This window comes from Wickerhamiella sorbophila, assembly GCF_002251995.1.
Source record: "Wickerhamiella sorbophila strain DS02 chromosome Unknown contig3, whole genome shotgun sequence".
Taxonomy (NCBI): domain Eukaryota; kingdom Fungi; phylum Ascomycota; class Dipodascomycetes; order Dipodascales; family Trichomonascaceae; genus Wickerhamiella; species Wickerhamiella sorbophila.
In genome coordinates, this window is record NW_020194004.1 from 2,084,178 (window position 1) to 2,099,311 (window position 15,134).

The following is a 15,134-nucleotide window of genomic DNA, read 5'->3' on the forward strand; positions in this document are numbered from 1 at the left end:
AAAAAACCTACAAGAGAAACTATTCTAGTCGGACATTAAGTTTGCGATTGACACTCTGCGGGAGCGATCCGACGGGTCTGGTGGGCCGCTGCTGAAAGGCGGAGCAAGTAACGGCGCCTTGCCCGAGCCAGCAGGCGGAGGCGGAGTGTCCAGATGGTCTGCAGCAGGCAGGGCCGAGCTACTGCGCGGCGAAGCTTGGCGCATTTCCGGTACTGCTGAGTGACGTCTGGACGAGTCGGGAGGCGCCCAGCTGGTGCTAGGCTTCCGCTGGAACTCGGACGAGTGGAGCACGCTCGAGCGTCGCGAGTCCGGGGTGGATGGCCGTGATGATAACTCAAACGATCTCCTAGAGAGCTCTTCCAGGCTGTTGCGGCGATAGGGCGAGTGGTCCACGGACAAGCGGTGTCTCATCGCGTGTGAGGTGCCCATCAACGACATTGGGCCCGGAAGAATCTGAGCAGGTTTTGTCACTGTCACGGCTGGCGAATGATGCTGAGGGTCAGTCTCTTGTGCAGATTCGGCATAGCTGGCTTTGAAAAGCGATCCGAAAGGCTGCTTTTGCTGCGCATCGCTTCCGAGTGCGCTTTCAAGGGCCCTCTGTTCGGGCGGGACTTGAGTAGGGCTGAGGGCGTCAGATATTCGCCTCACTGGGGAGGTCTGAACCACCTGGGATCCCGGACTCAGTTCAGACTGAGATGCCTGAGGTTGCCCAGGGGGCTGTACTTGTGCCTGGGCTGGTTGAGGCGTGTGAGCAAGCTTGGTCAACGGGGGCACGGCGGCAGGTGAGGTGCCAACTTGGGCCTGGCTTTGGCTCAGCATTCCTGCTGGCATTTGTACTTGAGCCGCCTGGGGCTGCATTGGCATCATTAATTGCGAAGAGTACCCAGGCATTGTCATATAAATAGGGCCAGCTCCCGCCTGCTGGCGAGCCACGTTCTCGGGATTAAAATACTGTCCAGCTGCCACCATGTATTGTTGTTGCTGGGGTTGTTGCTGAGACACTTGATAAAATTGACTTCCAGGTACAAATCCCGTAGAAGCATGTTGGCCAGGGACTTGATAATACTGATATCCTGGGTTTGTGTATCCGTAGTTCATTTGCATAGGGTACAACGAAGGAACAGCAGGAGCGTGAGGCTGTAAATACTGCTGCTGCTGCTGCGGTAGCTGTGGTTGATGCTGCTGTTGCGGCTGCTGTGGCTGCGGCTGCGGCTGCGGCTGCTGGTCGTTATTATTTGGAATGGAGGATTGGTCGGCGCTCCTAGCTTCACCATTCCCGGGAGGAGCTGCCAACTGAGAATTGAGTTCAAGTCGCCGCCGATTCGCTCCTGCGTTCCACCAGTTCTTGATAGTATTGTCTGAGCGGCCCTGTAAATGACGCGCAATAGCTGCCCACCGCTTTCCGTAAATGCCTACCAGTCGGGTAATCTCTTTGCCCTCCTCTTCAGTGATAGGACGGTGGTTCAGGCTTGGTTTAAGGTTTTGATGATAACGTTCACGACACTGTTTTGAAGTTCGGGTCCCCAAGAGCTTTGCGATTTTGACCCAGCGCAAGCTGCGGTTTTGCTGCACCAGCTCTAGAAGCCTCTGATCTTCCTCGGCAGACCAAGGGCCGCGTTTTAATTTTGGGGGCTCCTCCTCTTCTTCATCCTCAGCTGTTGCTGCCAGTTCGGCAGGAGCCGGCGCGCTGGACGGATCTTGTTGCTTTTGTTCCTGCGGAACTCCGGCCGGTTCCACAGGACTCGAATGGGGCGAATCCCCATGTGAATGTACTGGCGCCACTCCGGAAGGAAGCTTTTCCTCGGCCGGCACTATTGCGGCCGAAAACGCTTTTTGGGGTGCAAGCACGGTCAATGTTTAGCCTTGAATGGGGGTTAGAACGTCTCGAAAGAGGAACTACCTTGGCCGAGATAGAGCGGCTGTAATTGGTTCCAAGATGCAAGTAAAAGTATCCACGGGCTTCTTAACCAGAGGAGACAAAATGCACTATTATAAGACGTTTTCGTCTTGCGACGCAGAAATGGGAGATTGTCCTAAAGGAAAAATCCTGGTCGAGCTCGCAACCAAAATTGGAAGTTCGCTCTGTGTGGTTAGGGTTAACGCACAGCGCTTGGGACTTCGACCGTTGCTGCAACCGCACAACGCCAGGCCGTAGCTTGTAAATCGTCCCCCCTCCATTGTGTTGGCAAGGCGAGATCGATGGATCAACTAATCGCGGCCGGAACCGAACACGAATTCGTGTAGGGTAATTTACGATATTCATTTTAGTGCGTTGGAAATTGAACGTTTCCGAATCCGCTGCCATTTTTTTACTTGATTTTATATCGCGCTAATCTTTCGGCTATAGCTCGCACGGTATTGGCTGCAACAGAGGCGCCGTTGGGCCTGTCGTTTTTACTGGCCGCCGCGTTTTTTTTTACTGGAGTTGGGAGCTATACTTGCAGTGGTATCGCAAGGGTAAGGCACAGTATGCATAGTCGAAAGTGCAAAGCTAACCACATATTGTTTTGAAACAGTGGCGTAGCCACCGCCTCGGTTCGTAATACTCGTGCGAAATCAGGCCGGTATTAGAGACCGTCTGAGCCCAAGCACCACTATGTATTGTAGACTGGTGGTCACGATCCACGCACACTAGAGCCGACGCAAGACGCTATAGCAGGCCCCAGGTGTTGTCCTGCGGGTACCAGCACCTCCTGCTATGTAATCATGTCAATATTCTTCGGAAGCCAGGTGTTTCAGCAGAGAAAAGGCTTGGTATACAAATTTACATTTCACATATTACTAGCTGCGAGTACTCAACTTCTGCGCCGTTTTTTTTTTCTTTCAGTGTTTCATAGGGTTCCTGGTAGATGTACGAGTCAAGCAAACATTTGATGCTGCCAAGAACTATCAAAATCCATCACTAAGGGAAAACAAAAAGGGGGTGGACCTCATGTTTTAATGGAAACCTGGAGCGATCTCATCGAAAGTTTCAGGCACAGACGGTAAGAAGAACAAGATATTTATCGCCCTCCCCAAGTAAGGATGTTAATCTTCATATTTTAAACCATCCCTTTTACGCACACATGCAGTTTTAAGTAGGGTTGCCAAAAAAATTTTAGCTTAAACGTTGCCCGCCGCAAACGCGCCCTGTAGATGTTTGCCTGCAGCTACCTGCAGCATTGTGGCCATCCATCAAAGTCTGGAGCCGTCCTGCCTGCCAAAAGGACGCACGGGTTGCCATCCCGAACGGCGACGAAACGGTTTTTCATGAATGTGTACGAGAGGTCAGTTTGACGCAAATTGTCGTTTTTTTTAATATTGGTTAGAACTATCCCGAGATATTCGCTCAGTGCGGAATCTCCTAATTACTAGTATCATCTTCAGCACTATATGCAACGCTTCACTAGCCTGCGCACGGAGAAGCAGGCACATACTGACCAAAAAAGCCTGAGCACTCATGTGGCTTGGCCGGTGGTCGTCACTTTGTGTACCGGAACCTTGGGTTTTGCGTTCTGTTTATGTATGCAACGGGAGTTCCATGCTTCTCCCAGGAGATGTCTCCACATCGCACACGCAGTCTGGTCTGCTTACTGCATGCACATAGCGACACATATTGCTTCCTGTCCCTAAGGCGAATTCAAGTGCGCCCCAGCACTGGCATTAGGATAGATTCAGCGCAGACTCGCTGGCGTATGTCTTGGAAACCTTTTTTTTTTCAGCCATCGCACAGCCCAGCTCCATTGTCCCCGTGCTCTGTCTTCCGACCTTCACTACACAGTTCTTTGTCATGATCAAAGCAGTGGTTTTGGACATTGAAGGCACTGTCTGTCCCATTTCGTTTGTGAAGGACGTATTATACCCGTATGCGCTCAAAAAAGCCATATACGTCGTCAAGACCGTCGAGTTTCCTCCAGTTCCTTCTAAAGGCGAGCTGGAAGCCCACCTGGCTGAATTTCCTGAGGTGTATTGCAGGTCTCCCAACGCTCTTTTGGAGCACATGTCATATTTGACGGCCCGTGACATCAAAGCACCATATTTGAAAAGTCTTCAAGGCTATTTGTGGCGAGAAGGGTACGACAGCGGTGAGATTAAAGTGTCCTTGTTTCTTGACGCTGCTCACGCCATCAGTCGATGGTCGAAATCTCTTGAACAATATGGCAGCCCTGCTGGCGTGTACATCTACTCTTCGGGCAGTGTTTCGGCCCAAAAACTGCTCTTTGCCCACACAAGCCAAGGAGATCTCAATCACCACCTGAGTGGGTACTTTGACACACTCAATGCCGGGCCCAAAACCGAATCCGAGAGCTACCGGAAAATAGCCGAGGCAATTGGCTTGCCCGGCAGTGAAATCACTTTTTTCAGCGACAACCCTAAAGAAATTGAGGCTGCTGAGGCTTCAGGATGGTCTACTTTCTACACAGTCCGAGAGGGGAATGCCCCCACCCCAGCTTCATTCAAGCCACTCGGCCAAGTGACTTCAGACTTTAGCGGCATCGACTTTTAAAGCTGAGAGAGTAACATATAGAAAAGGATTAGCAACTATTAGGAACTATTGTTGGGTATAAGAGGTCCTTTGTTTCTATATGAAACTAATCATCATAGCCATGTTCGAACAAATAGTTTGCTGCCAACTCTTCATTCTTATCGCAGGCGAAGTAGGCCTGGATGACGATGCTGCGGTCAAAACCGAGTTCCATTAGACGGTTGATGGCATCGTTTTCCTCAGGAGTGATCTCGAGCCGCCATGCCCCACCAGGTACACCGCCTTCCTCTTCTTCCTCGTCACCCGGGAGATCCAGCTCGTCAGCGCCTTGGAGTAATTGGAATAGAGCATCTGGGTTTTCTCTAATGACCTCGCCTAGCTGCGGGTTTTGAGCAACCAGCTGCTGGATGACTGGCTCGAAAACGCCTGGGTTCTCTCGGATCATTTGTCTGAACGTCTCGATTTGACCACTTGGGAGGCCAGAATCGTATCTGCGCATGAATTCGACGTCCTCTTCATCTTCAGTGGTCTGCCGACCGGCGGCTTCGAAAAGATTGATATCGGTGGTGTCTTCCCCGGCTCCAGCCGCTGCCGTGGGGGCCGGCTCCTCGGCGGCCCTGGTGGGGGCCTCAATTACAGGCTGATTGGCGGCCACATCGTCCGCAGCGTGCTCACTGCTCTCGCTGGTTTCGGGGACCATGCCAGTGACCAGGTATTCTACGGCCCGGTCGGGATTGTTGAAGGCCATGCGCAGGGCGGTCATGACCTGTGCCCGCTCGTACCCCATATTTACAATTTTGCTGGTAATCTCCTCAAGCTCGCTACCCTTTGCAAGAACACTTGCGGCATCAGCAGGAGGAGCAGCTGGCTCGGAGGGGGTTGGAGTTGTTGCTAAGCCAGATTCAACTGGAGCCGCCGCCGCAGAACTTGTGGCACTGGTCGAACTGGCAACAGTGGAGGCCGGCGAAACCGACTTGGCCTTCTTGGCCTTGTGGACCATGCATACAATAAAGTCCTTTTCGGGTTGGATCTTGTAGCTGCTGATGGCATCATCGTCTTTGAGGATCTTGCCGGAATAAATCAGCTTTTGCGATTGATCGGCGCCAAAGCCACGAGCACTTGCATTTTTCTCTTTAACCTGCCTCACTGTATCGCTTTCATCAACCTCAATACTCCACTTTTCATGCTTGAGGTCCCGAAATGACAGCTTCATTATTCACAGTTGAGTTAAGGTGGGAAAATGACAAACACCCCCAAGTGTGGGTTTTATAAAAAAAAAAATGCCACCATCCCAAAATCGCCGCCCCGGGGATGGGTGTGGCATGAGCATTGCGCGGGTGCACAAAGTAGGGAAAAACACACAATAGTTTGGATAAATAGGTAGTATAGCGAGAGGAATCTATATTTCAGCATCTAGCCGCAAATTCCGACCTGGCCATTTTCAACTACATGCTGCAGCCCGATGAAGTGGGAAATCATGGCGATTTTAGGGAACACGGTTTTTTCGCCAGCCAACATCATTGCCGCCAGCTCGTCACGCGAAGGGTCCGAGAGGATTTTGAGGAAGTCACGCAGACCGATCCGGGGCCAGACGGTCACTGAGCCTTCGAACTTTTGTAGAAACACAGTCGAGAAGTCCTGGTCCAGGACATGCGGCATGAGGTCCAGGTTGCGCATCAGCTTCAGGCATTTTTTGATCTCAAGCTTGACGCTGGTCTCCATTGTCGCCAATAAAAAGCCGCCCCGCCATCTCGATTTGGAGTATTTGTGGATCACCGGTCGTCCTACCTGGCCGCGAGGTAGATAAGCAAAAAGACGAATATGCGGGTTCACTTGAGAAACAATTGTGTAGTTTACATTGAAGAATGTGTTGAGGGCCTGAGTCGGAATGTCAGTTCTGAACGATCCGTCTCGCCAACGTGACCCAAACGAGTAAGGAACAAACGAGCCCTGGCGGGTTTTGCGCATCAAAACAACCGGCTTCAAGAGTCCAGGAACCGCGGCCGATGCCAGTAGTGCCGACCAAATCAGGCAGTCGGGCGAGGTGATGTGGTTGCAAAGAATCGCTGGGGTTTGCGGGTTTGCCGGAACAGTCGAGACATTCAAAATCTTTCCTGTGCGTTCATAAGCCTCCTTGAACGTCAAGTCGCCCAGAGTGAAGAACTTAGCCCGCTCTGCCCAGTCCACGCTGTCGAAGCGGGCTCCGGTTTTCCACCAGCGCACCAACCAGTCGGGAAAAGGTTCCCAGCATGCGGTCAGATTATCGGCGATCTTTGGATTGATCAGTTGCTTTAGTTCCTCATCCGTTCTAGTGCACACCAAAGCCGCAACCAACCCACCGCCCGATGTGCCAGAAACAATGGGCGGTAGGAGGTTCAAATCAAGCAAAATCCTCACCACCCCGAGATGGCGGTAGCAAAACGAGCCGCCGCCCGATAGGCAGAGAGCAGACTTACCTAGGTTGACCGACATTGATTTGAACAGTACCGATTTCGTTTCCTCAGCAAGGGGGCACTCTGGGGACGCTACCTCGTTGATTTTCTTGATGACGGTCGCATTGAACCGGTCAATGAGTTTTTTGGTTCCCGAATAACACTGTGAGTATACCTGGGGGTTGTTGATGCCGGCAAAATTGTATTTGACGCATGTCTCTAGAATGACCGCAACCTGCTCAGCTTCCTTCTGGTTTGTGCTGTCCAATGCATTTATCTGCCTTATAATGTTCCTGACTGTTCTGTAATCGTAATAGGTCGACTTATCCTCGTCCCGCCATGCGTTGAACCCCAGAAACTTGTCCAGCTTTGCCGCCCAGTACCTCCACTCTTTGATGGTAGTAGCTGCTCGGAGGTTCTGGCGCAGCTGGCGACGAGGGCCCCGCCACACAAACAACCACTCGGAAATCGAGACGTACAGCCGAATTCCAAAATATATCACAAGCAATGGTAAGACCCACAAAGTGAGCCCCACCAACACCGGCCACCGCAGCAGGTGGTAGCCTATACCGTAGTTGGCATAGTCGGAACGACTGGTGATCTCGCCCGCTGGCGCCCAATCGGGCGCACTGGTGACCTTGTCTGTGTCATCGTTCGAAAGAGCCGCCTCAAATGCCTTGACAGACTCACTTTGAGCATATATTTGCATCTATAAGCGCAACAGTGTGGTGTTGAGGATGGACTGTTGAATCCCAGTAATGCATCATACATAAAACTATTAGGGTTAGGGTTAGGCGAGCGTGGAAAGGGCAGGCACACTCTGTATGAAATAAAGAGCTAAGAAGGTGTGAAGGACGGATACTGTCTTAAAACAGTGGTGAGATTATAAATAGCCAACCGCGGGGTGGAACTCATCGTAGAGCTTCAAGGTCTCCTCGGTGTTAGAGCCCGTATCGGGAGCGCTAGATGTGATGTTCTGTAGCTTGTGCTCATGCAGTAGCAATAGTCGCTTATCGCAGGTCTTAAAAGAAGCAGTTTCGGGATCACAGTCCTCTAGTTGTGGTGAGACAATACATGACAAGTAAGTGTCTGAGTCGTACCCCGCCATAACCTGATGACAGGTTTTTTTCTGTTTCCACAAGCCGAGCTCAGAATCGAACCTCCAGTCCCTGAATCTTACAGCGTCGAAGCTACTGTACTCGTCGTGGAGCCCGTTCCAGTTATGGTTCACGTACGAAGGGGCGCCTTCGTAAAGTGTACGTCTCATCGGAGACAACGTGCTGTGTGCGTACAAGTGGTCTGCCTTGCAAGCAATGGGCTTGTCACCGCCTCTGATTTTTGCTAGACCGGTGATGTCAATGTATGCACCGTTTTCAATATCGATAAAACGAGCATCGATAACATTGCGCCCGTTACCTTTTGTTCTCTCAATGTACCACGGCGTGACGTCGATAAGGAACTTCCCGTCATCATCAAAGGGATGCTGTAGCACCAATGTGCCGTTGAACTCTCTGGCGAGTCGGTCCAGTTCCCAAATGGGCATCTGGATGTCGTTGTCGGTGTCCCAGGGCATGGTCATGCCATTCCAGTACCAGCCGATCATTGACCCATGGGCCAGCCAGTAAGCCACTCCTTCCGCGTCGGCAAACTGAGACCAAGCTCTCATTAGCCTCTCCTTGACGTAGCTTTGCTCCTCATTTGTTAAGACACCTCTGAAAAAGCGCCAGTCGTAGTGGGCGCCGATAAGAGCCGAGTCATGGTCAAGCTGGATTTCGTTAAAGTACTTGGGTGAATCTTCAACCTTTGCGATTGCGTCACCTATTGACAGGGCATGCAGTTTAGCCAACGGGTCGTCACTCTTGAGCAAGTCAGCGGCTACGGCCTTGGGGTCATACTCGAATAGTCGTTCGGGCAGCTCGATAGAGCCACGGCTATCGTAAGAAGTGCCATCAAGCTCAAGCAGAAGAGGCCCCAAACGTTCCAATTCACGGTACTCATTGCTCCCATGCTGCCGATGGTCTCTATTTGAGTTTTTGTGTCTGATGATGGTGCGCTGTCCCGAAGGGGGGACTTCTTTAGAAAACGAGACGCGGGGATCTGGCAGGGCCAAAACCACATAAGGGGCTGACATGCGATGCTTGAGGTAAAGGCGTCCTATCATCGATGCCTCGCCCACAGAGAGGGGTTTGTTGCGGGGCATATCGATGTTGTCCACGTCGTTTACGATAATATGGGGATACTCCTTCTCGTCCAGGTCTCCGGTTTCGTATTTTTTTATAGCCGACAAATCGACGACTTGGCTCCACTCGAACTTGGCCAGGATGCCCTCATCGAGCTCTCGCCTCAGCCAGCCATTAGATGCAATTTTATCAGTTTCGAGGTCATAGTATTCCTCAGGCTTGACTACCTTTCTGTTTTTGAGTTCAACTTCGTAATGAGGCAGCGGTTTCTGCTTCCAGCGCTCCGGGTCCAGCGCGAGGTCCGGCGTATTTGCCTCGCCAACGAGTGGGCCACCTAGCGTAGTATTGCCCAGGTGCGGGGCTTTGCCTGCAATGCGATGGGGCAAAGAGCCATTTTGATAGTCGACACTGAACCAGATATATACAAAGATGATCACGTAGATGAGGCTCAGTAACATTATGTTCCTCATACCGTGATCCTTTATCTGGCTGCTCCAGAAAGAAAACATGGCGGCCATCGTCCTCCTGTCTTTCGGAGATGTAAGATTTTCCAAGATTCTCCAAGCGGTCCTTGAAACACGAGCGCTGTAGCCAGAAACCTCAAGAGCGACTTTACTTAAAGGTTTCTGTGACCTTTGATAGTAATCAGTTTCATATACTTGGCGCAGGTCTCACACGAGACATGCCGATTGACCCTTGCCCTGCGTGTCAAGGTGTTGACTTGAATTATGTTGACACATGGTATTCGAATCGAGAGAGGTGAATTCACGCGTACCAGCTGGTTGGTCATGCCTGCCGGTGTAATTTTATTTATCTCTAATTGCAAGCCGAAGCCTGCTCGATGCGCCACACTGGCGCTCTAAAGGATCTGGACCGGTCCTCCATATGCAGGGTGAACAGGGCTCGTTCTCATGATCGGTCATCAAATGTACAGTTGAGTCCATCCTGATCACGAAGAGAACGGCGCCTCAAGGCATCTTAACGTCGCGATCGACCACGTTCGAATGACGGAATCTCTGTCACGACCTAGGCCCCTGAGTAATGCTTGGTCAGATTGTCGCTGATTGGCCTAAACTTGAGTTTAGGTAGAACTGACGTTTTTTTGCTTTGCTGCACCGCGCACATGCGCACCCACATCCAAAAACCGCTCAGTAATAACAATAGGGGAATTTCGTCGAGGCACGCTGAGGAATTGTTCGTATCCGGGTAAATCCCAACGCACGAACATTATACGAAGCTTATTTCATATCGTCAACGATCGGCAGCCCGCGGCGGTCTTGTGATCTCCACCAACGCGTTATCGCTAGTGCATGCCTAACCCTGAACTGTCGAAATTCTTACAAAATTTACTCCATGCCAAGACCTCCTTGTGCAGCAAGCAGATCGGTTATTTCCAGGGGGGGTTGGTTGTTACGGACTGCTCGCAAGTTTTTCCCACCTGAGAAAACACTTGGTTAGAGAAGCGACACTTGGTTAGAGACAACCCATGTAGGTAAGTACGTACTTTTTACAACTTGGATACTTCAAGTCACAAGAATTGGTGCTTTACAAGCCAGTCCTTGACGTCGCCAGCATCTTTGCCAAGCCAGTTAATTGACGCACGCACGCGGTCCTTGGCAATGTTCAATGCCTGATCAATGCCCTTGAGGTCCCGGCCCGAGAAGAATTTCTCAATGTCGGACAACTGCTCCTGCTTTGTGAAGCCGGCCGTAGCACTAGAAATAATGTGAGAAAGCAAGTTCAATCCGGGAGGGAAGGTCTTGATCAAATCGTCGTACTTGGTCTGCAGCCACTTCCATGCGAGCTCTTGGCCCGCTGCGTCATGAGCAACACCGCCAATGGCGCGGTAAGAGTCCTGAGTGCGAACTGTGCCGTCAAGAATAAAGTCGAGAGCCTTTTGCCTGAGCGCCATGTCCTTGGTAGAGCCCAGGGAGCTCAGGGCCTCGTTGCCAGTAGCGCCATAGGCACCGCTAGTGTAGATTTCAAGTAGCTCATTCCACTGTGCGGTAGTACCGTATTCAGCAACAGCGCGGAACACAGTAGGGCGGATGTTGGCGTTGATGTTGGTGACACCCTTGCTGTAAAGAGCCAGGGCGGTGTCAACAAACTCCTTGTTGCCGGTGCCCACTGCAGCAGCGAACAGGTCGGCCTTGAGACTGGCAACTTGAGCGCTGTCAGAAGCCGAGAACTCGTGGCCAACCTGCTTGGCCATGGGCACAATCACCGCCTCACGGTACTTTGTGAAAGCATCGCGGACTTCGGCAGACTCGAACTTCCAGGCCTGGCGGATGCGGGCAATGTTGGAGAGAATGGAGGTCCAAACAGTAGATTCCTGCTCGTTCTTCCACGTCCAGATCAAAGTCAGCAGCTGCGAGGTAGGGACGTATGCACCGGCCAGAGCACCCAGATCGGTCACCAGACCAACCCGGTCTTCGACCGACAAACGAGAGTGCGGCTTGGCTCCCTCCTCAGCCAACTTGAGCAGACGATCAGTTGGGTAGTGGACGCGGTAGATACTGCTCTGATCGGCATTGAGTTTGTAAAAATCACCGTCAATAGTAATCTTACCAGTGCGCTCAGAGAGAACCTTGGTGTGGTCGACCTTGCCGTTGGCGCTGCGTACACCGAGAACAACGGGGTAAACAGTCTCGTTCTCCTCAGGCTTGACATCCGCGGTACGCAAGTAACGGTTCTGAGTCAAAGTGAGCTCGTTGCCGCTCTCTTCGACAGTAACAAGGGGGTAGCCCACCTTACGGGTCCAGATGTCCATCTGGCCCTTGACATCCTTACCAGAAACCTCAGCAAGAGCATTCCAGAGATCATCAGTGGTAGTGTTACCGTACTGGTGGCGTTTCAGATACAAGGCAATGCCCTTGATGAAGATGTCTTCGCCCAAGAATTGCGAGATCATCTTGATGACGCAAGAGCCCTTGAGATAAGAAATGGCATCGAAAATCTGCGCAATCTCATCAGCACGCTTGACGGGAACCTGAATAGGGTGCGAAGAGCGCAGACCGTCGAGATCAAGACAGCCCTGCAGCTGCTTCGAGACATAGGACTCCCAAACCTTCCACTCGGGGAAGAAGTGGTTGCACGAGTACCAGGACATCCAGGTAGCAAAGCCCTCATTGAGCCACAGGCCGTCCCACCACTCCATGGTGACGAGGTTACCGAACCACTGGTGAGCAAGCTCGTGCTGGACGACTTCAGCAACGCGGATCTTGGTGCTCAGAGAATCGACACCCTCCTCAAAGAAGACGTCGACATTGCGGTAGGTAATGAGGCCCCAATTCTCCATGGCGCCGGCGGAAAAGTCGTGAATACCCACCATATCGCACTTGGGCATGGGGTACTCGATACCGAAAGTCTCCTCGAAGAACTTGAGGGTCTTGGCAGCAAGATCGGCGCTGAACTGGCCCTTCTTCTCAAGACCGGGAGTGCCGTACACGCGAACAGGGACACGGAAATCGTTGCTTTCGACGTAGTTGAGCTCGCCCACAATGAAGGCAACCAGGTAGGTGGACATCTTGGGCGTGGTGTTGAACTGGGTCAGCACCTTGCCAGAGGGTAGCTCAGAGGTCTTCTTGACGTCAGAGTTGGACAGAACAGTGTACTTCTTGTCAGCGACCATCTCGATATCGAAAGTTGCCTTGAGAGCAGGTTCGTCGAAGCAGGGGAAAGCGCGGCGGCAGTCAGTGGCCTCCATCTGGGTAGTGGCGACAACTTGCTGCTTGCCGTTCTCATCCTTGTGCACAGAGCGGTAGAAGCCTGCGAGCTGGTCGTTCAGGGTGCCGTCGAAGGCAACCTTGAGCTTGGCCTGCGAGCCGGCAACCAGCTGAGACGGGAACGTCCAAGTCATGGACTGGGCGTCGCCATCATGCTTGGACTCAGAGGCCTTCTCGCCGTTGATCTCAGCAGAGTGGATCGTCAGATCAAGGATGTTGACGGCGACCTGGTTGGTAGCGGTCGCCACGTCGAGCGAAATTTCCACCTCTCCAGAGAAAGTGAACTTCTCCAAATCCGGCTCCAGCCGGACACGGTAGTGAGTCGGTTTGACGTCGCTAGGAAGAACCACGCGATTGGGAACGTTGGCAGACCGGGACGAACACATGCGAGAAATGAAAGAAGGTGCGATGTGCCGTGCCCGAGTTAAATGACGAAGCATAGAGACTGCATGTTGACGGGCCCTGCATTCAACGCCGTGTGGGGACGCTTTAGAGACGGCGAATCTGCATCATTGTGGGTGGTGTTGGTCTTGATTTTGTTGATCCTCTCAACGCGTTAGATACACGCTATATACTAGCTAGCTTTATGGCCATTGCCTTGTTTGCAACCATCCCTAGTCCTGGTCCAGGTGGCATTACATGACGTCAGGGCGGCAGCAAATTCTGGATCAAACACTTTGATCTGGTTGAAGCGTGCAAATCGTGGGCCCTCCAAGTAAGTTCAGTACCATCAGGTAGTCCACGTAGAGCAGGAGCGAACTTTTAGGGGTAGTCGATTTTTTATTGTTTCTTTTTAGGGGGCCTTTTTTTTTCTAACAAAGGTATATCACGTGACTATTACTTGAAGAACTTGGCGAGAGCGACTTCACCATCGTCGCTGCGGGCCATAACCTTTGCCACTGCTAGCTCAAAGTCCTCTTGGGTGACGTGGATGCGGTGCTCGCGAAGAGCGTACATGCCCGCCTCCGTGCAGACGCCTTTGACTTCTGCACCAGAGAAGCCTGTCATTTTCTCGGCAATCTTGTGCAAATCAATCCCTCGAGTCAAATTCATTGATCTCGAGTGGATGCGCAGAATGTCAGCACGTGCCTCAACTGTGGGCGGCGGGAACTCGATCTTGCGGTCAATTCGTCCGGGTCGCAGCAGGGCGGGATCGAGAATATCCAGGCGGTTAGTAGCCATGATGATCTTGATATCCTTTGATGACTCGAACCCATCAAGCTGGTTTAGAAGCTCCAGCATTGTCCGCTGGACCTCTGAGTCGCCAGAACCCGATCCGCCTTCGCCCCGCGAAGAACCAATCGAGTCAATTTCGTCCATGAAAATAATCGACGGCGCGTGCTCACGAGCCATCACAAAGAGCTCGCGTACCATCCTAGAACCCTCGCCAATGTATTTCTGCACAAGCTCAGAGCCAGACACTCGAATGAACTTGCACTCGGTGTGGTGGGCAACCGCCCGAGCCAGCAGGGTCTTGCCGGTTCCCGGGGGACCATACAAGATAACACCCTTGGGTTGGGCAATGCCCAAAGACTCGAAAAGCTCTGGGTGCTTGACTGGCAACTCAATGACCTCTTTGATTTCCTTGATTTGCTTGTCCAAGCCACCCACCATATCGAACGTGGAGTCCGGAACTTTCTCGACCATCATGAGCGAAACCAGCGGGTCTACCTTGTTTGGCAGAATCTGGTGCAGCTGATAGCTGTCGCTACGCAAACAAACACGCATGCTGGGTTGGATCTGCTTGACATCGATATCGCTTGCCACATCTACCACATACTTGCCCTCGGGGTGGACTTTTACCAGGACCTTGTCTTTGCTCATGACCTTGACGACCTCACCCACGTACGAGCCAGGCTCCTGCAAAAGCTGTAGCTCTTCCTTGAGCAATCGAACCTTGGCATTCAAGGCATTGCGCTGGGCCTCGAGCCGGCGGAGGTCCTGCTGTTTCTCATTAATCCGCAGCTCCATCTCCTGGATGGTTTGCTGGTAAAAAGGGGTAATTCCTGCATCGCTACCTTTCTGCGACACGCTTTTGTCATTAAAAATAGCGGTTTCCCTTTGCACAAACTCTGTTGCTGGTGCTTTATCTACCGCCACAGACATTATGTCCACTGTGACCGTCGCTTCTGAGTAATCAGCCTTTTATCGCCCTGGTCAAATGGTGAGGCACCTGAAATACTGCTCCTGCGATTGCGGCACTAATCATACTCTGATTCCATTGGTTTTAGATGGCCTAAAACTACCATGTACAAACTGCACCCGAGAACTTTGTAGCACCAATGAAGCCTGTTTCGGTACAGAGGTAGACCTCATCAAAACTGTCTGCTTT

The 15,134-nt window shown here is 51.9% G+C and overlaps 7 protein-coding genes across 7 annotated transcripts; 1 reads left to right on the forward strand and 6 right to left on the reverse strand.

Annotated features, from left to right (window-relative positions):
- Positions 1-24: 24 nt before the first annotated feature.
- B9G98_03097 (Myb-like DNA-binding protein myb-1) lies at positions 25-1,763 on the reverse strand (the record flags this gene model as incomplete). The annotated part of the gene is made up of 2 exons (XM_024809654.1): positions 25-1,687; positions 1,723-1,763. 2 exons carry the CDS (start codon positions 1,761-1,763, stop codon positions 25-27), a joined length of 1,704 nt encoding a protein of 567 aa, XP_024665422.1.
- A 2,006-nt stretch (positions 1,764-3,769) lies between these two features.
- On the forward strand, positions 3,770-4,486 carry B9G98_03098 (Enolase-phosphatase E1; the record flags this gene model as incomplete). The annotated part of the gene is made up of 1 exon (XM_024809655.1): positions 3,770-4,486. The coding sequence occupies one exon, from the start codon at positions 3,770-3,772 to the stop codon at positions 4,484-4,486; it is 717 nt and encodes a 238-aa protein (XP_024665423.1).
- An 85-nt stretch (positions 4,487-4,571) lies between these two features.
- B9G98_03099 (UV excision repair protein rhp23) lies at positions 4,572-5,678 on the reverse strand (the record flags this gene model as incomplete). The annotated part of the gene is made up of 1 exon (XM_024809656.1): positions 4,572-5,678. The coding sequence occupies one exon, from the start codon at positions 5,676-5,678 to the stop codon at positions 4,572-4,574; it is 1,107 nt and encodes a 368-aa protein (XP_024665424.1).
- A 200-nt stretch (positions 5,679-5,878) lies between these two features.
- B9G98_03100 (hypothetical protein) lies at positions 5,879-7,606 on the reverse strand (the record flags this gene model as incomplete). Its single annotated transcript, XM_024809657.1, has 1 exon — positions 5,879-7,606. The coding sequence occupies one exon, from the start codon at positions 7,604-7,606 to the stop codon at positions 5,879-5,881; it is 1,728 nt and encodes a 575-aa protein (XP_024665425.1).
- A 174-nt stretch (positions 7,607-7,780) lies between these two features.
- Positions 7,781-9,817, reverse strand: B9G98_03101 (Protein MNN4; the record flags this gene model as incomplete). The annotated part of the gene is made up of 2 exons (XM_024809658.1): positions 7,781-9,710; positions 9,753-9,817. 2 exons carry the CDS (start codon positions 9,815-9,817, stop codon positions 7,781-7,783), a joined length of 1,995 nt encoding a protein of 664 aa, XP_024665426.1.
- A 788-nt stretch (positions 9,818-10,605) lies between these two features.
- Positions 10,606-13,242, reverse strand: B9G98_03102 (Aminopeptidase 2, mitochondrial; the record flags this gene model as incomplete). The annotated part of the gene is made up of 1 exon (XM_024809659.1): positions 10,606-13,242. The coding sequence occupies one exon, from the start codon at positions 13,240-13,242 to the stop codon at positions 10,606-10,608; it is 2,637 nt and encodes an 878-aa protein (XP_024665427.1).
- A 397-nt stretch (positions 13,243-13,639) lies between these two features.
- B9G98_03103 (26S protease regulatory subunit 8) lies at positions 13,640-14,908 on the reverse strand (the record flags this gene model as incomplete). The annotated part of the gene is made up of 1 exon (XM_024809660.1): positions 13,640-14,908. The coding sequence occupies one exon, from the start codon at positions 14,906-14,908 to the stop codon at positions 13,640-13,642; it is 1,269 nt and encodes a 422-aa protein (XP_024665428.1).
- Positions 14,909-15,134: the final 226 nt, after the last annotated feature.